Here is a 26,893-nt window from a genome sequence, read left to right as displayed (position 1 = left end):
AGATGCGGCAAATTCGAACACAAAGGAACCAATTACACATGCCATGCCACATACTTGGCTAAAGACAGAGTTCTTGCAGGTAGGGTCCAAGAGGGGGTTATCTCGGTGCTCCATGGCCTTCCTCCGGTTGATGTACAGACTTGGCATCACGTTTGGGCGACTGCTTTCTGATTCTTTCAAGCACTGGTTGATGAGTGGCCCACGGCGTTTTGATAACAACAGGAACTGCTTGATGAACTAAAGGGGAAGAGGAGGAGCAGGGTAACAATCGCAAGAGAACAGGTTCCAGTTGACTGTAAACAAATTATAGAAGAATACTGGGTCTGCTCATGTCTACCTGGACGTAGAGCGCCAATAGCTTTTCCTGCCCTCAACTAAAAGTACATTCCCTCAAGTTCCAGGTCTGCTCTGCTTTGACATGTAGAACAGTTAGTCTGTGCCCTGTTCATCCTGGTCTTTCAAAATAGCCTGCCCTTTTTAGAGCTGGCCTTTACAGGCAAGTGAAGTATGCCCCAAAGAATGCTCCCCTTTGCCTAGGAGTACATTGCTTCCAAAAGGTCAGAACATCTTTACATGTAAGTAAGATACATTCAGACCAGCCCACCTTTACATTATTCTAAATAACATCCTGCTGCAAGGCCCGCTAGCTTTTGCTTTATAACACAGATTGCACCATACCCTGCATACCTTTAACTGACACAACCTCTTTTCCAATGGCATGGTTGCCATCAGTACATTCTCCCTTGGCACTTGCTTACTATCATCAGGCAATACCCACGGCTCCATTCTTTGCTGACATTTACCTGAAAGAGGCCATCACAGGCCTCTTCATCTATATCATGCATTACATCCTGCTATAATAAGGAAATATAGGATTGGTTACTCCAGCTAAAATTATTTAAATTCAGATGAAATAACACACATTAAACCTACCCTGTGACAATGCTGTTCGCCTGAATTGGACACAGACACTCACCAGGGCTGACACAACTAACTCAGTAGTACAACCTTCCTCATGACCCAATCGGCTTAAGGTTCAATGCTGTATCCCACCACACATACATCAAGAGAATCCACTACACCGGGATCTAGGGAGACTTACTTAAATGGATCACATCCTTGCTCACAGGTAATCCACCTACCACCCTTCACTTCGGAACCCAAGAGCACCATCTGTGACGTCCCTCAATGTTCATTCCTCAGCCCCACCCTGTTCAACATTTACATTATGTCCACAGCCATCATAACCTCAACATCATATGCTTAGCAGACAATACCCAGCTCATTCTCTCGCTCTCAGCAGACCCCTCCGCCACTAGGACCAACTTCCTCAACTGCATGACGAGTGACGCAGACTGATGAAGACCAACTGCCTGAAGTGCAACACAGACAGTACGGAAGTGCTGATTTTTGGGAACAACACCACCCCGTGGATCAACACCTGATGGCCCTCCAAACTCAGACACACACTGACAGGGCACACCTGCAACCTTGACATCATCCTGGACAGCAAAGTCACCATCAGATGCTAGATCAAGGCAGTCTACTCAACCTGCTACCTCACCCTTCACATGCTCACTCAAACCCTAGTCACTAGTCAGCTGGACTACGGCAACGCAGGAGTCACCAACCAACTCCTGAGGAGACTCCAAGCGATACAGAACCCAGCTGTGAGTCTCATCTTCAACCTCCCCAAAAGGACCCACATCACCCCCCACCTCAAGAACCTCCACTGGCTCCCCTTCCAGTGAGAATGCCAAATAGCCCTCCACAAGCAAACACCTGCATACATCAACCAGCGCCTGAACTTCCACCGACCCTCAAGACACCAGCGCTCTGCCTCCCTTGCCATCCCACACACTCCACGCAACCGCCGAAGCTACAATGGAGGACAATCCTTCTCCTACCTTGCCACTAAGTCCTGGAACAACCTTCCCCTTCACCTACGAACATCTCCTCCTCTCCCGGAATTCAGAAAGAGATTCAAGACCCGGCTTTTCGACTGATCGCAGCAAAAACCTAGCACCTGGATACCTTCACGGGTGATTAGCCACACCCTACAAAACCAAGTTGATGGATTGTAAGCAGATGGTACAGCCTTTCAGAAGCGTTCACCTTCTCTGCTTGATAATGCAGCCAGCTTCTCTGATTGATTTCATTTTACCCAACTATATCCTACTACCAACCTGTTCACCTTCAAATGGCAGTACAGTCTGTTCCAGCGCCGGATGCTTTTTATCTTACAATACAGGCTGGCTCATGGCCTTCTTTACAGTTTACTTTGTACGGTCGTGCGTCAATCAGTAACTGATTTCTTGGTGCTTGCAATGTCAGAAAACATCTAGCAGTCATCTTCCACTGACACACAGTGGAGTCTGGTCTCCGTTAGGACATGATTGCAGTGGAATTCTATACAGGGTCACTTCACAGTTTTCTAACTAACCCACATGAATGTAATCAGTGTAGTCTATGAGATGCGAGTACTTCCTACAGACACCTTCGTAGGAAAGAAGGGCACCAGGTCATGATCAAAAAGTTATCCCTATATTGCAATTCTTGCTTCTTATCTTCATCTTGCTCAGTCTTTTCTGGGTCTCCCTGCAACCCCATTCAGTGACTGGCCTCTCATTGAGGGAGCCAAGAGTGATTCTTCTGTGAACGCAGCCAACCCCAATCCCTCCTTTCAACACCCTGTCTTAGGCTGCATGACCCAACTATAGCATTGGTTGCATCAAAGGAAGAGGGGGGGTCCCACATAGCTGCCTCACTAATTGGGAGTCAGATTTATAATGAACATGTAGAGAAAACAGAAAAATCTACATGCAAGTTGTTACCCAAGGATGAAATGTCCTGTTCCCAGCTTACATGTATATATTGTCATACCTACATCCTAATCCACCTAGTGCTTACTTGTCCCATCCATTTTCGAACCCACCCGCTTCCCCTTTGATTAATCTCTACCATCATTCTCTACAATGCAGCCCATTTACTTCTTTCTTACCCATTTCCTCCATCTAGAGATTCCACCCACCTGATGCCCTCAATACAAGTGGCCCATTAATGGGTCTGTAAAACCTGGGACTCAAGGGTTGGGAAACAATGCAATTATGATTTGGAACCAGAGGACAATTACAGAGGTATTTCAAAAATTAATAACCCTTTCTGTAGAATCCTAAGCTGAAAACATAGATTTGTAACCCTTCACTGAAGTCCAGTTAACTGACAATCTGGCAAAGCTGCACTTCTGGTTCTTGTAATGATCTATATTCGGCCATAACTTGAACCATATGCATCCAGTTTTCTACTGAAACTCTTTGACAGTCCTGTTTTATGAGGTAAAGTCAATGACGAATAGAGGCAGGCAGTTGTTAAACCAAAAGCGAAAGAACATCACTTAACATGGACGAGCCATGTAATTTTTATCACTTCTCTTTATTACCCTTTTTAGTTAAAATATTATCAAAACTTGTATTCCAACAACTTCAGAGATTTGCAGAAGATAATAAGTTACAGGAAAACATTCAGGCAGGCATTAGGCCCAGTCATAGCACAGCGTTAGTGGGGCTCTCAGTTACAGAATACCTTAGAACGTTTGTGGATGATGGTGGTGTCAGCACTCATACTTTTGGACATCTTCGAGACATTCAATACCATCAAACATGTCACTCAATAAAAGGTTCAAAGAGACAGGCTTCTCAGGCCAAGTATTAAACTGAATTCAGCCTGTTCTTACTAATAGACTTTAGTTGTCTCACTTCCCCTCTTTAGGTCTTATCACCGGATAGCAAATTGTGGTGTCCTAACCACTCCCCACTGCTATTCCATTTGTACATCTGGCCACCTGCTCTCAATAGGGGATACATTTTATATGCATGCAGATGACACCGCGTTTATCTTCACCATCTCATGCCGTCAGAGTACTTATGTTCCTCATTCTAACCATGACATCATGAACGAATGTCTTCTAAAAGCCGATGTCCTGCTAGCCCTCTTAGTATCGATCAAAGGAACAAACTTTCTTGGTCTATGTTAACACCATAGGAAATTTAGGGATTCATCATGGCTCTTTGCTGTCATTGGAACTTCAGACCAATTAGGAAGCAAAACGCTCCTTCCTTCAGCGCAAAATTCTAAAGAAAATACTCTTTTCTGGAAGTTGACTTCCATGTACTTGTAGTTATTACATGAATCCAGTCAAATTAGACTACTCTAATTCAGTCTTCTTGGCCCTTTTCTAACAAACTGAGTCAACCTCTTTAAATTGTGCAAAACACAGGAGCTTGCCTTTGGTGGCTGTGGCTAGAGGCACAGTATTACATTCAGCTTAGGATCCCGTCAGTGGATACCAGTATGTCACAGAAATACCTTCAAATCCATGACGATATTGCACAAGGCACAATACAACGTTTTCCAATGTGTTTGGTTTCCAATTTTTTTGTGGCACAACCCGAGAAGAAACATGTATCTCATATCTCTTCTCTATCCAAAGATCAAAATCAACCTTGTTCGGAGACAATGTATTTATATAGCTTCTGCAAAAATCTGAATCTAGCTACCTCTATCCCTACATTCCAAAACCTGTATTCTACATTTCAGGAAATGCTCTTGCTTTTAATCATTTAAGGTCTATAACTCGAGGTTTTGTTACGAGGTTGTGTTCATTCTACAGGGACGAGGGGCTTCTTCATAAAAGCGATTTACAAATACACTTAAGACAACAACATCTGATCACATCCAATGCCCGCAGTAATTTCTACTTTTTGGCTGCATTTTTACAAGAAGATATTAGATGCTTTGTGCAGCGGTGTCACTACAGAAATGTTCGGATCCACAGGTTTATCACATTAATCAGAATACTGATGGGTCTGGTAATTTCAGGTACCAGGTGCCCCGGGAATACGAGCAAGTTGTAATTGGGACCAAAGGCTTCATTAAGGATGCTGGGGAGTTAATTCAATATCACTGGAGATAATGAGGAGTCCCATTAAGTCTGGGAATGCAGAGTTAAGGGGTATTCTGGGATGAACGCAGAGAATCTCCTGAGTAGTAAGAAATTACTGAGGAAATCAGTAATTCTCTGTCCGCTTACCCCAGTAATTCTTCACTGACTCCCGGACAAGCATGATAGGTAGAGGTAACTCTGAAGACCTTATCTTCAGTGGGGCTGATTACAAGGCCGCTAGAAGCATCAAGAATCATGAGACTCTTGCAAGGAGGGCTCCTACTGATCTAACCTTAGTCCTGTCCACCTATCCGCATTTGCCAGCTAGTCTTCCTTGCCTTTTCACAGCAGGTTTAGTTCATACACACCTTTAATTGGCTGAAGGTTCCCATGGCGTGATCCCATGCTGGAACGAGGTGGTGCAGGACACTGTCTTGCAGTTTTACAAACCTAAGGAAAAGAGGAAATATTAAAATACTGTGGCCCTTGGGCTTAGTTTAGCACATAGTTCTGGGGCCAGATACTGCTTCTTAAAGTAGACTTCTTTTAAAATAGAGCTTCTACAAAAACTGATGTGTGTCAGTACCAAGTCCCTGCTGTGTGCTTGTAATTATTTATACTCCTGATCCTCTGCACCGCCCCTCCAGTCAGTTACGTCCATTTGCCTCTCACTTCCTGCTCGGCAGCTAAGGAGTAAGAAAGTCAGCAGACAGTATCGGTAGAACCAGATTTAAAGCCGGCAAGCTAGAGAAACCATGCATTAAGTCTGGTAGAAACACTAAGAACATAAAACTTAGAGAAAGACTAGTCATGTCAGAGCTGCAAAGCAACCTTTTGTGATGTCTAACACCAGTGATTCTTGGCACGCAATGACAGAAGCAGACTATCCCGCAGTTCTTAGTCAAAACTAAGGCAAGCTTTTTAATTTGCAGAAAGGCAGTAGTCTACATTCCCTTTCGCAATGCAAGGAGTTATACGGATTCCCAAAATCATCAGATCTGGCTGCCATATCAGTGACGTGTTTTGACATTAAAGAACAAGTTACTTACCTTTGGTAACACCTTTTCTGGTAGAGACTATCTAGCCACAGATTTCTTACATTAGAATTATCCCAAGGCAACAGACTGGACCCGGAAAGTTTTTGCTAGCAGTACCCCTGTGCGCTGGTAGGTGGCGTCGATCTGCTCCACGTGGCATTGTCTGCACAGGAAGTGATGTAAATGATGTCTATACAGTCCTTCCCCAACGCGTTGAAGTTAGTTTCTTTTTACAACTTTCTACACCAGGAGCACAGAGTCACGAAAAACACAGGATACTGGGGTGGAAAACTAGGGCCCTGAAAGAGGAACAGCCCTGTCTCTAGAAATCCGTTCGCAGAGAGGGGAGGATGGGTGGATAGATAAGGAATCTGCACCTAGATAGAGTCTCTACCAGAAAAGGTGTTACCGAAGGTAAGTAGCTTGTTCCTCTCGTAGGAACTTCTAGCCGCACATTTCTGACTTTAGAATAGATACCCAAGCATTACCTCCACAGAGGTGGGCCTGCAAAACAATTTCACACCAAAAAGTCCTGCAAGTAAGAGGGTGTTCAGTTAAAAGATGACGCATTTTAAGGGAGGCAGCATCGATAGCTGAGCAAGTGGATGTCCCAACTTGCGAAGAGGAGCTAATGATCCAAAATGTTCTGTTCAATGTGTGAAGATTGTGACAATTGACGTGAGAGACATTTTGAGAAGATTTTTATGTTTAAGTGACACTGATTCAGGTGTGGTTTAGTACAGAACATGGCCAACTTTAAGGACTACCCAAATATGAAAGTAACAAGTAAAAACTTTAATTAGATTGGACATTTTGCACAATATTTAATTCAGCAAATGCACAGCCAAAGTTAACAAGGTGACATGATTACAGTGAAACTTGCAGAAATAGTATTTTGAAAGTGTCTAAGAGTAACTCAAAAATTACCCCAAAAAGTTATCAAAATTAATGGTGCAAGGATAATGGTTCTGTATAAGAGGCATTCAAAATTATACTTAAAATGCAATTTATTTTGTTTCTCAAAGTTTATTATTCAAAAATGTTACTTTCCAAAACCAAAGTATCCTCTTATATGTGTTGATGATAAAATATGCAACTTCCCAAAGATCCTCCGATAACAGCAAAACAACAAAATAAGATCAACAATATACATATTTTTTATATGATCCAGTAAAATAACAGAACAGGAATAATTCAATAAATAAGCAAGGACAGCCAACACGTGTTTTGCAACACAAGGCCAAAACCAACTGACACTGGTCTCGAAACCCGCAAATTCAATCACCGTAGAGCATAATATCCACACGGTTGTTCCAATATATCTTCTAATCAAGGATGGTGGCACTCTTAGCATATATCTGTCATGCAGTACAAATTTTCATCTTTAAGTGTCCTTAATGTAGGCCAATTTTCTGAATACTCCTCATGAAAATGGTCAGGATTCTCGTTAAAAGATTGAAAGTGCATTCATTCCAATTACAGGGCCTCCAAAGAATACTATACTGTTATTTTTAATCACTACCTCCCAGAGTCAGGAGTTGGTAATTTCCTTGGATGTGGTAGCCATTTCTCAGGCTCCCTCTTCAATATCGACCCTGATTTCCCGCTACCTGTACTGACAAATGAAGGCATAAAAAGTACCACTGAAAGTTGATAGGAAAGACATCCAAATTGATAGTCGCCATATCAGGGACGTGCGATCGGTCCAGGGTTATCTGGAGCCATAACAGTCAGGTGAGCCGGGTTTGGTATTTGTACTGAATAATTTACCCATCCTGGGAGATCAACGCTCATCGGCATGTATTAGGTGTAGAATTACCACAGTTATACAAGTAACAGACGGAGCGATCAAAGGAACCATAACAGATTTAACGATTCATTTGCAGCTGCACTGTACCGGCCATGTGTACTTTCACGTGCACAGCTTAATCTTTGAGACACGCATATGTTACTTGCAGGATCAACCAGGAGAACGGTTCTGGTTGATTCTGGTACCTAGCAGACACTAATATGAGCTAGGTTTTATGAGAGCAACTTTAAAGAAAGAGCCTGGAGAAAATTCAGTAGGGTATGGGGGGAAAACAATCAGAGGATATTCCCAAAAAAAGGGAATGTTAAGGAATAAGACCCTAATGGTGAATCTTCAGTCAGGTATAAGTCTACTGTAATAATACTGTTAATGAAATTAATGTTCAGCAGAAGAAATGTCTATAAAAATAGAAGTAGGTCAGGGTTAAGGGGATACATTTGTTTAGACGTCCCAGAGAATTATGAAACGAAATTGGGGTGTTTAAAGAGATATATGTACTAGACCAAATTAAAATCAGGTTCTGTGATTCTAGGGAGTAAGGCGAGAAACATTTCTTTAGCTTCAGGAGTGGCATTTAGCTGAACTGAGAAGACTTTGCAAGAGTGAGTGACTGAACCTGTGGAAGGAATTGAATGGGTGGCCCCTGTGGTTGTAGCACTGATTCAAGGGTCCTTAATAAAGGTGTTGTGTGGATTATTTTCTGCTGCCTAATTAAGTAGAAATGTCTACTTTGTTAGCTGGAGTATCAAACTAGATCTTGTTTCTGCATGCCATTAAATTAGGCTACATAAGGGGTTGAAAGATTTTACCATATTTATTACCCCACTTTGAACTTATTGATTTTTAAGAAAGACTTTTGGTCTTGTATCTGCTGCATACATGTTTCAAAGAATTACTCCAATTTCTAAATATGTGTCAAATACTACCAGGATTGTGTAATATATCAGGGACCCCCTGGAAAGGATAAAAATCCTGGGACAGGGAAATTGTTCAGTGCGAAAGTATATACCCAGGCCTACAATTGTAAGGACAACCAAGGCTATTTCAACAGCAAACTTAAAAAAGGGGTGAACACACAAAAAGAGTTTTTTTCTGATATTTAAGAATTTAATTCTAATGATAAAACAATTGATCAATAACATATAACAGAACAGATATATTCAATACACTTAATACAATATTTTCATTAATAAATTTCTTAAAAACGATATATGTTCTGGTTAATGTGCAGGTTTACGGATAAGGTCTTCCCAGATATTGTTGGGGGGCTGTTTATTTCAACGCGTTTCGACACGTGGTTGTGTCTTCATCAGGAAATTATTTATACAGCCAATTTTCTAGACTTTCTTTTTCCGCTTTTTTAAAAATTTCAGAACGATGAGGGCGAAGAGTGAGGCACCTTTCTTTACCTTTGCAATCGAAATTGGTATGTGAAACCTGGGTTTAGCGGTTTCACTGCATACATCCCACTCTTCTGTTCGGACAATTAAAACATACTATGCTCTTTAAAAACAAGTATTCTTCTTTGGTTATTATGTCAGCGTTATGGATCCTTAGCGTTATAGATCTTTAGCGTCATAGATGTTTAGCCAACTAAAAGCGCCAGCATGGGACGTCGTGTGCAAGATAAAATCGTCTCTTTGGGTAACAGTAATTCTTTTTTTTTTAAAATGGGATTTAATCAATCCTGTCTGTTCAATTTCATGAGCAGATAGATGAATGAAGCAGCATTTTCATGTTCTATTATTTCCAAATTCTGCTAAAAACTTCTGATAGATAAGCGTGTTCTTATTAGAGTAGAAGTTTTTAGCGGTTAGGATGATGACAGACTTCTGTCTCACGACGCCTCGCCTGGTGCAGAAAAAAAGGCCCTTTTTTTCTGCACCAGGCGAGGCGTCGTGAGACAGAAGTCTGTCATCATCCTAACCGCTAAAAACTTCTACTCTAATAAGAACACGCTTATCTATCAGAAGTTTTTAGCAGAATTTGGAAATAATAGAACATGAAAATGCTGCTTCATTCATCTATCTGCTCATGAAATTGAACAGACAGGATTGATTAAATCCCATTTAAAAAAAAAAAGAATTACTGTTACCCAAAGAGACGATTTTATCTTGCACACGACGTCCCATGCTGGCGCTTTTAGTTGGCTAAACATCTATGACGCTAAAGATCTATAACGCTAAGGATCCATAACGCTGACATAATAACCAAAGAAGAATACTTGTTTTTAAAGAGCATAGTATGTTTTAATTGTCCGAACAGAAGAGTGGGATGTATGCAGTGAAACCGCTAAACCCAGGTTTCACATACCAATTTCGATTGCAAAGGTAAAGAAAGGTGCCTCACTCTTCGCCCTCATCGTTCTGAAATTTTTAAAAAAGCGGAAAAAGAAAGTCTAGAAAATTGGCTGTATAAATAATTTCCTGATGAAGACACAACCACGTGTCGAAACGCGTTGAAATAAACAGCCCCCCAACAATATCTGGGAAGACCTTATCCGTAAACCTGCACATTAACCAGAACATATATCGTTTTTAAGAAATTTATTAATGAAAATATTGTATTAAGTGTATTGAATATATCTGTTCTGTTATATGTTATGGATCAATTGTTTTATCATTAGAATTAAATTCTTAAATATCAGAAAAAAACTCTTTTTGTGTGTTCACCCCTTTTTTAAGTTTGCTGTTGAAATAGCCTTGGTTGTCCTTACAATTGTAGGCCTGGGTATATACTTTCGCAACGAAATACTACCAGGATGACATTTTCTTGTAAGGTGAGAAGACAAAGGCATGATGAGAGGGTGCATCTAATATTAAGAAATGGTATCAATAAAAAAAAACAGTAAGAGATTTTGACGGTATGGTAAGTTAATGAAAAAAAAGAAGTAGTAATGCTGTTTCTTGGAATGGTAAAGTTTAGGGCAAAATGCATCCCAAAATGTCTAACACCAGAAATCTTTTTTTTAAAGTAAGGGTTTTGTGTGGAAGAAAGATTATGAAAAAGAATTTGCTGACATAAAAGGGGAACTAGTGTGTCAAATTTACAGTTTTTATATCATTCTTTGAATATGTTGTATAATAATAGAAGCTTGTATGAAAGTCTGGGGGCAGTATTTCAACAGATGGAAAAGTGTGAGTGTTAAGGGTTTTAGGGGATCAGAGTAAAATTTTATCTTTAAAAGAGACCCCATAGCTTTGTGGTGAGGAAATTTAAGGACAGTGCCTGGGGAAGCTTTTCTGTTCTGATGAATCACAAACCTCTTAGAAGAAAACCTTTATGAGGGGAAAAACAACTATTTCAATACATATTAGTAAATGGATAGTGGTATTAAAGCATATCAGTTTTGAAGTATACTACATTCCAGGAGGGTGCAATAATATTTCAGAGTGTATGTCCAGAATGGTAATACAAGGCGCACAAGGAGAGAACACGGTTAAATATGGATTTTTGGAAGCAGAAAAGATGTGTGCAGTTAAATGTGGGGTGATTTCAAAAGAAGACCTGATTGAGACAATGAGAAAATTATTATTTTACAAGAAGTATTTAGGTAGTTGAAGGAGGGTAGGAAGGCAAAAGTAAGTGCAGTCAAGAGTTTTTCGTGAATCAAGGTTGAATTGTAAGTAAGGAATAAGATGCTATATGGGGGAATTGAGATAAAACATGAAAGAATAAGGCTCAGTAACTACTGCATTGGACTGGATGTCAACGTCAAAATCAGTGCATGTTATAAGAGTGCAATGATTGTGCCTGCACGTTTTTTGATGATTTACTTATGGAGGCACATAAATTAAGAAGTGTGAACGTAACTGGCCTTAATCGCCTTACTAAAAGAATTGCATGGCTCTCATATTTGAGGTGCCCTAAAAGTGACATGTGTCCAGCAAGAGACTCATCTCCTGAAGAGGAATTGCCTTTGTATATTTTTGAAATAGTTCCCAAAACAGTTAATGTCATCTGAAAGTTGTGTTGCCATCCTTCTATTGAGTGTATTTAAAGGTAATGTCAAAGAAGCTCTAACAGAAATAAATTGCCATGAGAGTACCATGGGGAAATAACACATTTAAGATTACCCTAATTCCTGCCCCTAAAGAAGATCAAGAAAACTGGAACAATGGGAGACCTTAAGATAGTTATAGGCAGCAGAGTTGACAGATCCATGCAGCATCCAGGCCAGGCATGGGAGCTCTCAATATAGGGCAAGGAATGACTTAAGGATACAGCTTAACAGACGTTTGGACATCTCTGCACCTCAAATTCTCATTCTTCTCAGTGGTACACAAAACATATGTCACATTAGATAATTTCTTCGTACTTCCATCTGATAGAGTAGGAGAGGCAGAGACTGGGGTGAGAGTGATCTCAGACCACGCCCAAATTCACTTAATTCACACACCAGTCATCCATGGGATTCTGGAGATTGAAGGAAAGTACTCTGCTCAGCAAAAACAATTGGACTTATGATTCGGAAGCTAGGTTTCATTTCCTGCAAGAGAATGACAGAGGGGAGGGGTCAGGGAAACACACCCTCTGGGACACTCGAAATGCACATTTCGAGGCATACAAAACAACAGGGGAATGATCAATTTTTCTTACTATCACTAGAGCACAAGCTTAAGGCACTAGAGGTTGAAAGAGCAGAATATGCACGGCTTAGATTGAAGCAAACATATTGTAAGAGTAGAAATAAGGCAGGACGATTGTAGGCATGTATGTTCAGTGACCAACAGAGGAATCTGTGCAGTGATGTCATTTTGATATCAGTCAATTCTACCCAATCCATGCAGTCCTCCCATTTGCCAGGCTTTGAGGTCTCTCTGGGAGGTATGTACCAGATCGTTGTAGTTGTCTTGGGCCATCCTCCCCAAGGGTAATGCAGTCAAAGCGTCTAGTGCCTGTTAGCAGTTTAGCTGCTGCATTGAGGGTCGCCTTGTGTGGAGCAGTTCACGATTTGGGAAGACCTGAAAAGGTTACAGAACCATATTCTAGTCTTGAGACCACTGATTGTACTGCTTGTTTAATGTCTGGGTGTGGCAGGAAGGGTTTCACTTTTTTTAGTCGTTTGAGAAGAAGGACCTCTAACCTCCTGGCCGGAGTCCCTGCTCTCTGCCCCAGCAGCTCCGCTGTTGTGTTGTTGCAGCCTACACCTTTCCTGGTAGGTGTTCAAGGCCCTTATCTGTCTACCTGGTTGGTCTCTGTTCTGTTCCTCTGTCTTCTTGTTTTGTTTTCTGTCTTTTTACTTGCCTAGATTCTGTATTTTTATTGTGCCTTATTTTGCTTTTAATTGTACGTATATCTCTGTGCCAGTTGCCCGTGTCCTCCGTTGCCTGTTTTTCGCTGCCCCTTCCTGCCGCTGCTGCCCCGCGGCCCCTCCCCCAGCCGGTTCTCGCTCCTGCCTCCCAGGTGCGCGTTCATACCCCCTTCCCTATTTAATGGCGGCTGCTGTGCGGCCGCGCTCAGCTGGCGTGCAACTTGCACGCCATAAGCAAGTCCGACTACGACCAGCGCCAGAGACCCTGTTCCTCCGGCCACTACGACTCTGCTTCCATCCTCACACTCAACCCCGGGAGGAACAACTGCCAGCGGCACACGCCAAACATCACCCACAAGTCAGGTCTCCGGAGGCACTGCCTCCAGACCTTCACCACCATCCGCACTCCCACAGGCACGGCACAGCCGCCACATCGGATGCCAACACCAGCGAGGCCCTGAAGTGCATCCTCTTCACTGTGCGCTCCCTCCACAGACAAGCAGTAGAGATCTGGGACCTCCCCGACACCCTCTCGACAGACGTCGCCTTCTTCACAGAAACCTGGACTAGTGCCTCCTCCTCTCCCGACATCACCACCGCCATCCCAGACGGATACAAGATCTAGAGGAAGGACCACCCCAACCACCCAGGAGGAGGACTAGCCATCGCACACAAGAACTCCCTCCAACTCTCCACCTCCACCACGGGTGAACCGGTCTTCACCAGCAAACACCTTCACTTACAAGTCCAGACCAGCCCTAGAACCACACTTCGCGGCACCCTCGCATACAGACCACCCCGGACCTCGCGCCTCGTTCGCCACTACCATCGCCAACCTCATCACACCCCAAGCCATCACCTCTATGGACTACATGCTCATCGGAAATCTGAACTTCCACCTCGACAACCCCAGCGACCCAAACTCCACCCCCCTTCTGAACAACCTCGCCAACATCGGACTGAAACAGCTCGTCACCACGCCTACCCACAAGGCAGGGTACACCCTCGACTCCATCTTCACAGGTGGCAACAACATCCACTTTAGCCACACCACACAACCCCCTTGGATGGACCACCACTGTGTACACTTCCTCGTCAACAAACCCAGGCCGCCCAGACCTGCACCCCGCCCTCCACGAAGAAACTTGATCAAAGTCACAGAGCAACAGCTCAACTCCACCCTCAACTGCAATGCCCCCTCCACCTCGACTGATGGCAACCGCACAGCCAAAGAACTTCACAGATGGATCTCCAACTGCACAGATGAGCTCGCTCAGCTACGTAAACCCCGACAGACAGCGCCCCAGGAAGGCCACCTGGTTCAACACCGACCTCCAAGAATCCAGAAGCACCTGCAGAAGTCTCGAGAAGAACTGGAGAAACAGCAGAACGTAGCACCACTTACAAGACCGCCATGAAGGAATACCACCTCATCAGATCCACCAAAAGTACCTTCATCCAGAACAAGATCCTCGCCAACTCCAGTAACTTCAAAGAACTTTTCAGCGTCATCCAGGATTTCACCAAGCCCCCTAGAGAAACCACAGACATCACCCCACCCCAGGAACTCTGCAACAAGCTCGGCTCCTACTGCCATCTGAAAATCCACAGCCTCTACGACAACTTCCACAACCTGACACCGGACGCTGAAACCACTTTCTACTCCAGCAACACCAGCCAGCCCACCATCTCCTCCTGGACCCCAGTCACCACCGAAGAGACCATTTCAACAGTGGAGCCCCCAAGGATCCCTGCCCCCTGCACATCTTCCACAGAGGTGCCACCGCTATCGCTCAGTTACTACAACGCACCATCAACGCAACCCTCGAGACCTTCATCTTTCCAGATGACTGGAAATGCGCAAAAGTAAGACCCATACTCAAGAAGCCCTCAGCAGATCCCATGGACCTGAAGAACTACTGACCCTTCTCTCTCCTCCCCTTCGCGGCCAAAGTCATTGAGAAGACCGTCAACACCCAACTAACAAAATACATCAAAGAAAACTCCATCCTCGACCCCTCCCAATCCAGTTTCAGCAGTAACCACAGCACTGAGACCGCCCTATTTGCCGCCACGGACGACATCCGCACCCTCCTCGACCAAGGACATACTGCAGCCCTGATCCTACTCAACCTCTCTGCAGCACTTGACACTGTCTCCGACCGCACAGTCACCGCCAGACTTCACGACACAAGCATACAGGGAACCGCCCTCGACTGGATCCACTCCTGCCTCACCTACGAAATCCAAAGAGTCAGACTGCCACCCTTCCTCTCCGAACCCACAGAAACCAACTGCGGAGTACCCCAAGAATCGTCGCTCAGCCCCACGCTCTTCAACATCTACATGGCCCCCCTCGCCGCCATCGTCAGACAGCATGGACTCAGCATAGTATCCTACACAGACACCCAGCTCATCTTCTTCCTCTTCAAGCACCCTATCACCATGAGACTCAACTTTCAGGAAGGAATGAGGGACATCAAATCCTGGATTTGCAATAGCTGCCTGAAGCTCAACTCGGAGAGGACAGAGGTCCTCGTCCTCGGACCCACCCCCTCTGCATGGGAAAACACCTGGTGGCCCACCGCCCTCGGCAGCCTCCCCTTCACCTCTACAGACCACGCCCAAAACCTCAGGATCATACCCGACTCTGCCCTCTTTATGACCAGACAGGTCAGCCGTCGCCTCCAGCTGCTTCAGCACCCTCCGCATCCTCCATAAGACCTTCAAATGGATCCCCCCAAATCAAGGAAGACCGTCACCCAGGCACTCATAACCAGCAGACTGGACTACGGAAACTCACTCTATGCCGAGATCAACAAGTCTCTGCTCCGCAAACTCCAGACCATGCAGAACATCGCAGCCAGACCCGTCCTTGGCATCCCTCGACACGAACACATCATCTAAAACCTGCCGAACCTCCACTGACTCCCTGTTGAGGAAAAAAGTAACCTTCAAGATACTCACCCAGGCCTACAAATGCCTCCACAACACCGGACCCCAGTATCCCAATGAGAGAATCTCCTTCCACGTACCCAAGAGAAACCTCAGATCGGCCGACCTCGCCGAAACCCCGTGTATCAGCAGAGCCAGAACAGGTGGAAAAGCCTCCTCCTCCATCACAGCCAAGACCTGGAATGAGCTCCCAATCAACATCAAACGTGCACCCTCTGAACATCTTCGGGAAGACACTCAAGACCTGGCTCGTCAACTGAACGGAGCTGCTTACTCCATTCTCCCCCTCCCCCTCCCCTACCCAGCGCCTTGAGACCATCACAGGTGAGTAGTATGCTTTACAATCCCCGGATTGATTGAGTTGGAATAACGCACTGTGCATAGTTGCACTGATATGTGCTAGTATGTTCAAATTCTTGTCCAGCGTTATTCCAAAGGATTTAGTGGAACCAATAATGGTAGGTTTGTAGTTGAGGGCATCAATGTGATTGAGCCAATATTGAATGTGTGTAGAGTTCTTCTGATGGGAGAAAAGTAGGAATTCTGTTTTCAGTCCGTTCAGCTTGAGGTTGTTTTGAACTAGGTAGGACAGAGTTTTAACAGAGTGTTATTTAGTTGGATGATATCCTCTAGGGAGGATATTTTAAGTACAATTGTGTGTCGTCTGCGTACATGTGGTATGCAACGTTCGACTGTTTGAAGATTTAAGTTAATGACTCCATATATAGGTTAAAAAGTGTGGGGAAAATGGTCAACCCTTGTGGGACTCGACATCTCATTGGTGTGGTATCTGAATATGAGACTCCTAGTTTAATTCGTGAGGAGCGGTTCTGCAGGAAGAATGCAAGCCATGAGAGCACGTTCCCAAACTGCCCCATTCTGTTTTCTAGCAGTTTGTAGGAAGCTGGCTCTGTATATGGTATTCCGCCAAGTGGTTATACTGTGCACAGAGTCCACAAATTTCCCCAGAATTGTGCTGGGCTCAATGCAAACCCATACTGCTCTATTTGAGGTAGTGTGGCTGAGCAGCCTTAGGCCTAACACAGAGGAGTGCAAGATATTTGTTGTGCAAACAATGGCCAATAAATGACACAGGACTCAAAAAGGAGATCCATACCAATTTTATAAAAATAAGCTTTACTCAAGATGTATTATTTAAAACCAAGATCTCCATAAAAAGGTAAGTATGTTTTTAAATAGAAATTCTTTACAGTTTCAAAAGTGGACACAGTGCAATGTTCATTCTTTGCAATCTTAACCTATGTAGGAAAAGATAATGCTGTTTTACAGGTAAGTAAGGAACTTACAAATCCAGTATTGAGGTTTCAAGATCAGTAGAGGGCAAGGTTCAGGTAAGCACAAATACTTCACCACCAGTGGCACGGGGTGGCAGAGTTCAGAGGTGAAATCTAGAGGTCAGGCCCAATGGAGACTGAGGGTGCTTGAACCCACATTGCTTGCAGGTAAGTAAAGCTGTAGCAGGGCTTAAGCTTCGGAAGTTTAGGCAAGCACAGGGGGTCCACAAAGCAGTACCAAACATACACTACCAGTGGCACATGGGCAGCCAGCAGTGTTGGACCCCCAATGCAAGTCAATGGGAGAACATGGGCGGGAAAACAGGATGCAGGCGTCAAACCGGAGGCTTCACCAAGAGCACCAGCGACAGCAGAAATAAGTTGGAATGCTGTAGGTCGCAGCTTCAGGTGCAGGGGTGCATTTTGACGTATGGGTTCTCTTACCAGAGCCAGACGCGGTCAAGGGAAGCACTTGGATTCACACAGCAGATGTCCTCGTGGGGTCCAGAAGGGGTCAGCCAATGCTGGACTTGGACTAAGGATCGCTGGGGAACCTTCTCAGGATCGGTGTGCCACCTGTACACAGGCGGGAGGCGTCGGGTGCAGAGTGGTCAGGGACCGCAGAACCAGAGTCCTTTGGGTTGATTTCTTGGAGAAGGAGCTGCTGTCCTCTGGAGTTCTTGTCTTTTTCAAATTCAAGAAGTTCTTCCAGGGGTTGTGGAGGTCACTGGCTCCAGGGCAGGCATCGTTCTTTTCGCAGGGTCTATCAAGCTGAAGACAGGCTGGTAGGGCTGGAGCCAAGTCAAGGGGCGTCGTCAGTGTTCTCTGCCTGGCGTCTTCTTTGTCCTTTTTCTTCTCAGGTTTGCAGGAAATAGTTTCAGGGCCTGGAGGAGCCACCTAAATACTAGAGGGAGTGGCCAATGGGCATCCTACAGGGGGAAACTACACCCATAATTATGCTGCCCTCCTCTGGGAGGAGGCATAGACCTAGCCCTGATTGGAGGTGTCCTCATCTTCAAGATGGTGGGGACTGAAAAGTGTGCTTAACTTCGCCTCCTCCACCTGGCGGTTTTCCTTCCCAGAGTGATGGTATAAACCGGGCTGCTCATCTGCTGCTAGCAGGAGAGGCTGAGGGTGAGGCGGGGGGTCACATTCCAAAGCTGGCATGCCTTTGAAGCCTCCATCACAAGTACTGTGCCCACCCTGGGGGACGAGGTGTGACACTTCCGCTCAGGATGTACTTTGTTTCTTGTCTGAGAGAGCGGGGTCCAGAAACATGTCTGGTGGTGTCACAATGCCTAAAGCCTGTCTGTGACAACACCAGAGTTGGTAGGTTTTAGGAAGCACCTATGAGTGCCCTCTGAGTACATGTTTCAACATATCGCACTGGCATCAGTGTGGGTGTATTGAGAGGAGTTGCTTGGTACCAAACACTATTGTGTTCAGAGAAGTCATTATGGTGCTGTGGAACTACAGTTGTCAAGTTTCCAGCCCATGTACTCTTTATGGGTTCCCTGGCACTTACAATACTAGGGAATAGACCCAAATAATGTAGGAGCATATCTGCTCAGGCAGATATGCCCACACCTGAAATATAGTGCACCTTGCCTTAGGGCTTGGAAGGCCTGCTTGAGATGTAAATGTAAATGTACAGGAATTTATATAGCGCAAATCACCAAGCGGTTTCTAAGCGCTTGCTTAGGGAACCCGTCCTGGTATTCCCCTGTGAGATAACCCCGGCAGGGTATCCGCAAGGTGAAAGCCAGGCATCCCGCCGCGAGGGGCCGTTGTGGAGATTAAGCAAGCTATTGCCCAGAGTCGCAGAGTGTGAACCCGTGAATCGAGTAGGCACGGGAGCGAGAATTGTCGAGTCCATGGACATTTTAGGACTCAAGACCCCGCCGAGTTGGGAATTGAACCCTGGTCCCAGGCTGATCTCTGCTTCCAGGTCTGCCTCCTCTAACCAGTGAGCCACACTTCTCCGAGTGAGGGGTCACTTACCTATACCTTAGGCAGTACTGGTTGTCATGGCACCCAGGCAGTATGTCATGCCGACTTTGTCATTCTGTCAGTACCAGGGCATGCATGCTGCAGTGTCAGTCTGCATGGCCTAGCTGAGGGGATCTAGGGGACCCTCTTCAGTCCCAATGCCCTAGGGACCCAGGTATCACTTATTAGGGACGTACAAGGGGCCTGGAGGGCCAATTGTGGAACAGTTTTAGGGAAGAAGCACTGGCACAGGGGACCCAGTGCACTACAATTGAAACCACATAATTTTCCAGGAAAAAAGTGGGGGACTAACTAGTTCAAAAGAGGCACTCACACAGTTTTAGTAGGTTGCTGTGACTGAGAGGTCTAGAATGCATGCGTCGTTGTGTGTCATTCATTATGTGAACAATGGCCAATTCTGTGCTGTGGTTTAAATCCTGATTGGAATTTGATGATTAAGTTGAATTGATCAATGTGCTGACTCAATTGGTTGTGTACACATTTTACCAGCAATTTGACACAAGCTGAATATTCGATACTGGGCGAAAGTTGCTCAGGGTTGTAGGGTATGCGCCTACATTTTTCAGCAGGAGTGTCACTTGCCCAGCCTTCAGGCAGTTCGGGATAATGCCTGGTTTTAGTGATGAGTTTACGATCTTAGTCAGTATGGGTGAGAAAAGGTGGCTGGATCCTTTAGTATTGTGGAGGGGATAGGGTCATTGAAATGTGAAGTTGGTTTCACAAATAGTAAGGTCTTGTGAACCTCAACCTCAGTTAGTGTTTTGAACTCACTACAGACATCTTGATTTTTGGTTTTGGATAGGTGATTTTTCGTCTGTTCCTCCACTGGGGATGGAGATAGAACGTCGGAATGGTGTTCATTTTCTGCATTTGCTCTTAGCCATTTTTGTCGGATACAATTTTTTTTTAGTTTTTTAAAGATTTTTCCATTGAAAAATGAAGAGAAAGCTTCACAGTTTTCCACTGACTTACTGTTGACCTTGGTTACATTGTATGCCCCGGTTTGTTGTTTGACAATTTCAAACTATTGGCTTGGACGATTCCTTGCATTGTCGAGTTGGGCTCTGAAGTATGAGGCATTTGTGGTCCTGATATGTATTTTGCAGCTGTTCCATCGTTCACATAGCTTGGTTAGGAGCAATGTTGAGGGTTCCTGCCTCCTCCATTGTTCTGCGTGTCTAAGACTTCTCCTTTCCTCATTTAGACTTTGATTGTAGCAAGGGTGGGAAGGTTTGATTTTTTGTCTTTTGAGGCTCAGTGGGGCTACTGACTCCAACATGTTTAATAATGTTTGTCTGTAGTGCTTGGTTAATTTGAGAACATCCGGAGTTCCTGTTGGGGAAGTGAGGTTTTTCTTGCAAAATGCGGTCAGTTCGGCCCGGTATATATTTTTTTGGTGTCTCTAACCCAGCGTTTGTTGTTTTCTTGGACTTTAGGTCTTCGTGTGTGCATATTTAGATGGAAGATGATTGCGTAATGATTAGTTCAGTCATTAGGTGTTAGAGTCAATTGTTAACGCTCCTTCTCTGGATATGATTAAGTCTAGCATTGATCCTTTGATACAAGTTGGGTTTAAGCATGATTGGCTCAAGTTTTGATGCGAGAGGAATTGTTTTAGAGTGGATACCTGCTTATCTTCCTCATTGTTCTAGTGAAGGTTGAAGTATCCAGGAAAAATGGCATTGTGGTGTAGTACAAAGTGTATTGTGACTGTTTCCATTATATGTTTATTGAACAGTTGGTTGTTTCCTGAAGGGGGTAAATGAGGTGCACTTTGGCTAGTGATTTCTTTGCTGTGAAGATTTCTGCATCCAAGTATTCACAGGATGTGAGACTGTCTATTGGGAAAGTCTTGAACATGAATGATAAAGATCCCTCCCCTCTGTCATTGCTGTCAGTCAACATGTTGAATGGAGCATCTAGGAGGCATGACAATGTCAAGCATGGGTGTTGGACCATTTGTTCAGCCAGGTTTCTTTCAGGAATAGCATGCCCAGCATAGTTTTCAGATGGACATGCTCCCTAGCTCAAGGGGCAGTAGATATAATTTGAGGGGCTGCAAGAGGTACTTCAATATACAATGATCTGATGTTTTAACAGATTTGATTTTGTTGTTTTGTGCTTAGGATATTTTCTTTTACAAAGTTTGCCCCTTTGCTATGTTTTTTACCGGTTAGGGTGATGTGTGCGTGTAATTCTGCTTCTCACCTCGAGCACTGTCAGAATGTTAGACTCTTGTAGGGGGCTGCATTCATTCATTTAAAAACCAAACATGTGTGCCATGTTCTCTAATACTGCATGTAATATTTGTAAGTCACCCTTCCTGCATGCTTACCAGCCCTAAGGCAGGATGCTGAATATTATATATGAGTGCATACCTGTATGAGCAGATATGACCCTATGCAGGACAGTCCTATTACTGCCAGTACAAGTGACCAGGGAAGCCATTTTAAAAGCATGTGCTGGACATTGGTGAAAACGGGATGAACATTCCTATCTTCAGTGCAGCTAAATAATGGCTGCACTGAAGATAGGGATGTTCGGTACCAAACAAGTGATAGTGGTGATCCCACACTGATTTCAGTGTTGCATTTACAAATCCATGCGCAAAGAGGGCACCTTAGAGGTGCTACCTGAAAACCTATCAGCCTCTGGAATACTCTGACAGGTTCCCTGCCAGCCTGCCACTGAAACACTGTTTTGACCTCCTAGGGTATGAGGCTTTTGCTCTCAAGAGGTCAGAAACTAAGCCGGTCCACGAAGAGGGTTTCACACCCCCTCCCACAGGATGACCAACTGATTAGCAAGCCGGCATGCTTCAAAGAGCTGTCGCATTTGAAATGCAAATCTGGCTCCCCTCACAGGAGAGGAACTTGAACCCTTTGTCCAGAGCCCCTTTGGTACCTGGACAGGTGGGAAAATTAGCTTGTCAGGTAGGTGTGCACCCCCAAGCTAGTACCACCCCAAAGGAAGGGCTAAACTGAAGTGGACATGTCTTTGCAGCAGTATCCATCTTTGGGATAGCATACTTAAGAATTCTGGGACAGGGTTATGTCCACTTCCCACAGGAAGTTGTCATATTGGGTGCATAGTGACTCCAAGGGTAATTAGCCTATTGACGACTACTCTACACTCCTCTAACGTCCCTAAATTACGAATGTAGAGGAGAGAAGAAGCAGCTGACCTGGTACCAACCCTGACGGCCAGTCTGCATTCCTCATCGCAAACCATGCCAAAATTGACTCGTACTCATCTGTTGAATCCAGAACCCTGGAAAGACTGTTGTCCTTCGATAAAGACCCAAGACTCCACATGAACAGCGGACCTCTTCTTCTGCACCATGCAATAACTCCAAAGCAAAGATTCTGAAGCCTCTGGAACCACCAAAACCTGATACCTGAAGCAACCACTTCATCCGTCGCACCCGGCCTAATTTGAAATGGGCCAACGGTGTCAACAAGGCCCCTCAGTCCTCCACCCCTGTGGACTCCCCAACAACATTTGCAGCCTCTGCATGTAGCCCCCCTCGACTGCTCTCGGTAAGAAACCCAGACACCTAAAATCACATCTGCATTTGTCACCACCTGGCTGTGGAGAAAAGGACCTCAGGTGTCCCTTCGTCCCCAAGCATTGCAAGACTTGAACCCCCTCTGTTGGTTCAACCCTACTGTCCTTCCAGCCTGAGCTGGCAGCCTCTTTTCACAGTGACCAATCTCCATAGAAACCTATTGGGCTCCCCACGCTGTTTTGCACCCTACACCTGGCCCACCACCGTGCCACAGGTGGTGTACTGCTGATGCTGCCTTGGACCTTGCCCACAACTCACTTTAACTCCTGGAGATTGGTCCCGTAAGTCGCAGTACTGTACCTCTTTCCAGAACTTTTTCTTCCTTCCATGGGATAACACTGTAGAACTCAAAAACTGCAGCGTCCACTTTCTGAATTGAAAATAATGTATATTGAAAAAAGTACTTACCTGAACAATTTTTCTCTGATGCCTGTTACTTGCTATTTTTATAAATTGGTGTGGATCTCCTTGAGTTGTGTGTGTCATTTATAGCTCATGTCTGCTTTTGCAGATGTTTTGCACTCCTCTCGGTTAAGCCTAAGGGTGCTCAACCCCAATACCCCGAATAGAGCGCCTTGGGATTGCTAGAGCAAGCCAGTGTCCACTTATAAGGGAACCCCTAAACTCTTTACACGGTATATCAGATTACTGATATATCGCATGAAGAGCCAGCCAACTCTGCAAAACACTAAAGTGATAGCTCAAGAAGAGTGCTGCCTAAACTGGTTGTGGCTGAGGTGTTACAGATTACATTTTCACCTACCTTCATCCAGACCTTGTGGCTATTCCTTTCTTCATATGCTTCAAAGTATTTTGGGAGTAAATTATACTTGTTCGCTCATCTCACAAATACAAACTGAACGGAGTCATTTTTATGATGCCACTCATTTGTACAGCACATACGAAACCCTGACTGGTTCAAAGTGCTGCTTTCCGAATGATTGGCTAAGAAAGGAAAGTGAAAAAAAATTAAATAGATATCCAATATGTGCATGATTTATGCTGCACAGCAAATGTTTTATTGAACAGGTGCCTTCCAGACTCTTTCCTAAGGTGGAGGCCAGAGTATTCCAGCGGAGGGTGCTTTGGTAAGAAAAGGACCTGCCTTGCTTTCAAAGACTGAGGTTATTTTTTATTTTATTTAAGAATTGAGAACTGGAAGTGGTGCTTATCTGTGAATCACTCTACGTTTTAATGAAGACCATTCTATGTCAGGACTGGAGGCGAGAATTATGCCTTCTTTCTTCACTTTATTGGCATAGCAGCATTTAAGATTAACAAAGACTACACTCCCCATGAACCAGAGGGAAAGGTAGCTCAAAAAACAAACATATAGCAACATCCAATCCTGGAACAGGGAGTCAGTGTCCAATCAGAGGCCTCCTAGTCCAATATAGTCCCTTGCTAGTGTCCTCTCATCCTCTTTCTTCGCTGCTACGCAGCCAGATAAGTGCTCTCCAGTACGTTAAAGTGCTTAGTGCATTGTTTCTGTGTCTTTGTTGTTTAAGAATATTGGTTATTATGCTATTTCTGCCGTAGGTGCAAGTGTGCTATGTATTACTGTGGTAATCCTTTGTTCGTTCAGTGCGCGCTGCGCCTTGTTTCGGCGTTTTATGGGTTTTTCTGGTTGTAAATTGCGCATGGGCTGTGCTTCTAAAATTGTCTGTGCGTGCCGCGTGAACGGGTTTCCCGTCCCTACGCGGCGCACTGCTGGCTTGTGCGCTGTGGATCTCCCAACGCTATGGGGCGCAGGAGGCTGTGCTGGGAGAGTCGCATGCTGGTTCTCCTTCAGGAGTTCAAGTGTTGCGTGTCCTTCGCATCAGAGATACTGGTCTGAGGTGAACGCCCGGTTCGGGTCTGTAGGCGGCAACGGATCTACTTGTTTCCCGTGGACCGTCTGTGATGAGTTACGTTCGGTTCCCTGCCTGGGTTTCCCATTTTGGAACACAAGTCTGTATACGACATTGAACGCCTCGCTGCGGTCTTGTACTGGCCGTTAGGCCTCACGGGGACACGACCCAGACCAGAATTCTGCTCTCACTGATATTGTGTGTTGCTGGCAGTTTTGTCCCCTGGGGCTAGAATACCAAAAAATTGTGGTTATGACACCACCCATACCCCTGACTGACACCCAGTCCAATCTTAGGCCTACCCCTCACGGCCTGGTGGTCTCTACCCTTATTGAATTACCCAGCATAATGGAGTATTACGACAAGTATCAGGAGGAGGAAAACCCCTCACTGACATGCCTTGGGGGATGCCTTTTATGAGGTGGTGGACACTTCTATTTACCGGGCGGTGGATCAGGCCCATACCCCTTTGGAGGACAGGCTCTCCCGCCAGATATCGCAGGCGTTTACACAGCTAACGCAGCAGGGTGCCACACCCCCCAGGCTCCGACCACACAGGCCCAAGCAACCCTTGGCTCTCCACCACCTAAGCGCCCCTGTGAACCCGGGGTGGATGTGGACGCTTTTGAGCGTTTGAGGCAGGCTTTTATTGATAGTCAACCGATGCTGCTTGCGGGGCACCTCCTGCCTCCCCCACCTGCGACTCCAGACACGTCGCTCCAGACCCTTCCCAACCCCCTTCCTCCCAGGCGCCCCCTAACACCTCTGACATGCTTGACCCCAATGACATTGTCCATCCCCGCTCCACTGACTGGACTCCGGCCAATAAGGTCGCTGCATACGTAGCCGGACACATCAGACGTCCACTCGAAAGAGAAACCCGCAATTGCCTTCGAGGGGAGTGCCCCCGTCCTTCTCTAGAGGGGAAGGTAGCCCTTACATCAAAAATTGACCCCAGTATGTCCACCTTAATACAGAAGTTTATCAGGGATCCCAAGAAGGGGATCGACAGATTTAGAGGGCTTGCCAGGACAAAATAGTAAAAATATAATAAAAGAGCTTGTAAAGTGCCTGGTTACACTAGCTAGTGTGTACTCGAGCTGCGGCCCTAGACGCTTACGGTAGGACTAACATTGAACAGGCTGAATATGGCTCCATATCTGAAAGAGCCATGTCTTTAACTTTTTTCCGGAAAAGGTTTTCAGATTGCTCCATCCGGAGATCATGGGGAAGAGCGTTTCACTGTTTCGCTGCTAGGTAGCGAAAGGATCGATCCCCCATTCTCATTCTTTTGAATACTGGGATTTGAACCTGTCCCGACCCCCAGGATCGTAAGGTCCTGGAGTGTAGGGGGACAGTAGGTTATGTAGGTAATTCGGACCCTTGAAAATGGACTGAAGTTTTCCTGGCAGCTTCAGGGAGCACATCAAGGGTCTTCCGAAAGTCTTTCATTATTCCGAAGCACTTCCCTGCCACCGTCCTGGTGTGGTGGTCAAAAGAGAGCTTAGAGTCTAACCACATCCCCAGGTTCTTTACCTGATCATTAGGAGTGGGAGTGGTACCCAGAGTCTGCAGCCACCACCTCGGTGACCATATCGAGAGAGCCTTACCCACAATCAGGACCTCGGTCTTACCGCCGTTCAACTTTAGTCAGTTGTTTGACATCCACACTGCCAGCTCTTGCAAGCACGTGGAGAAATTGGTGGCTGCCTCTTCATGAGACTGGGATAAAGATCCTACTAGTTGCGTGTCATACGCGTATGACAACACTGATGCCATATTTCTCAATGATGTCTGGCAAAGGGGCAATATAAAGATTAAACAGAGTGGGGCTCAGTATAGAGCCCTGAGGAAACCCTTGAGCCAGCCTGATGTTCTTAGAGTAGTGCGGCCCTTTGGACACCTGGAAGCTCCTGTTCTGTAGGAAAGATCTTAACCATTTCAGGGCCAGATTAGCCAGTCCTCCTTCCTTGAGGCGCTGAAGGAGTATTGGATGGGCGACGGTGTCAAATGCGGCGCAGAGATCCAGCAGAACCAATGCCACCGTCTGTCCTTCATCTACTTGTCTGCGGATATTTCTGTGGACAGAAGCAGCGCTGATCCTGTGGAATATGTTGCCCGGTAATCCGATTGCGTGGGGTGGATTAGGCTGACCTGGTATATGTGTGTTGT

The 26,893-nt window shown here is 45.3% G+C and overlaps 1 protein-coding gene across 1 annotated transcript in view; it reads right to left on the bottom strand.

Moving 5' to 3' along the window:
- The window catches only part of HECTD3 (HECT domain E3 ubiquitin protein ligase 3), a 329,773-nt gene that overhangs the window by 135,141 nt on the left and 167,739 nt on the right, over positions 1 to 26,893 (bottom strand). Inside the window, exons 9-10 of the mRNA XM_078671763.1 lie at positions 5,311 to 5,392; positions 55 to 237 (exon numbers count right to left, since the gene is read on the bottom strand). Coding sequence (XP_078527889.1) covers positions 55 to 237; positions 5,311 to 5,392 — 265 coding nt within the window. The remainder of the gene's footprint in view (positions 1 to 54; positions 238 to 5,310; positions 5,393 to 26,893) is intronic.

The sequence above is a fragment of the Lissotriton helveticus genome, chromosome 1_2 (assembly GCF_964261635.1).
Source record: "Lissotriton helveticus chromosome 1_2, aLisHel1.1, whole genome shotgun sequence".
NCBI classification, from domain to species: Eukaryota; Metazoa; Chordata; class Amphibia; order Caudata; family Salamandridae; genus Lissotriton; species Lissotriton helveticus.
Note: the sequence above shows the minus strand (reverse complement) of the source record. Positions and strands in the feature narration are given on the sequence as shown.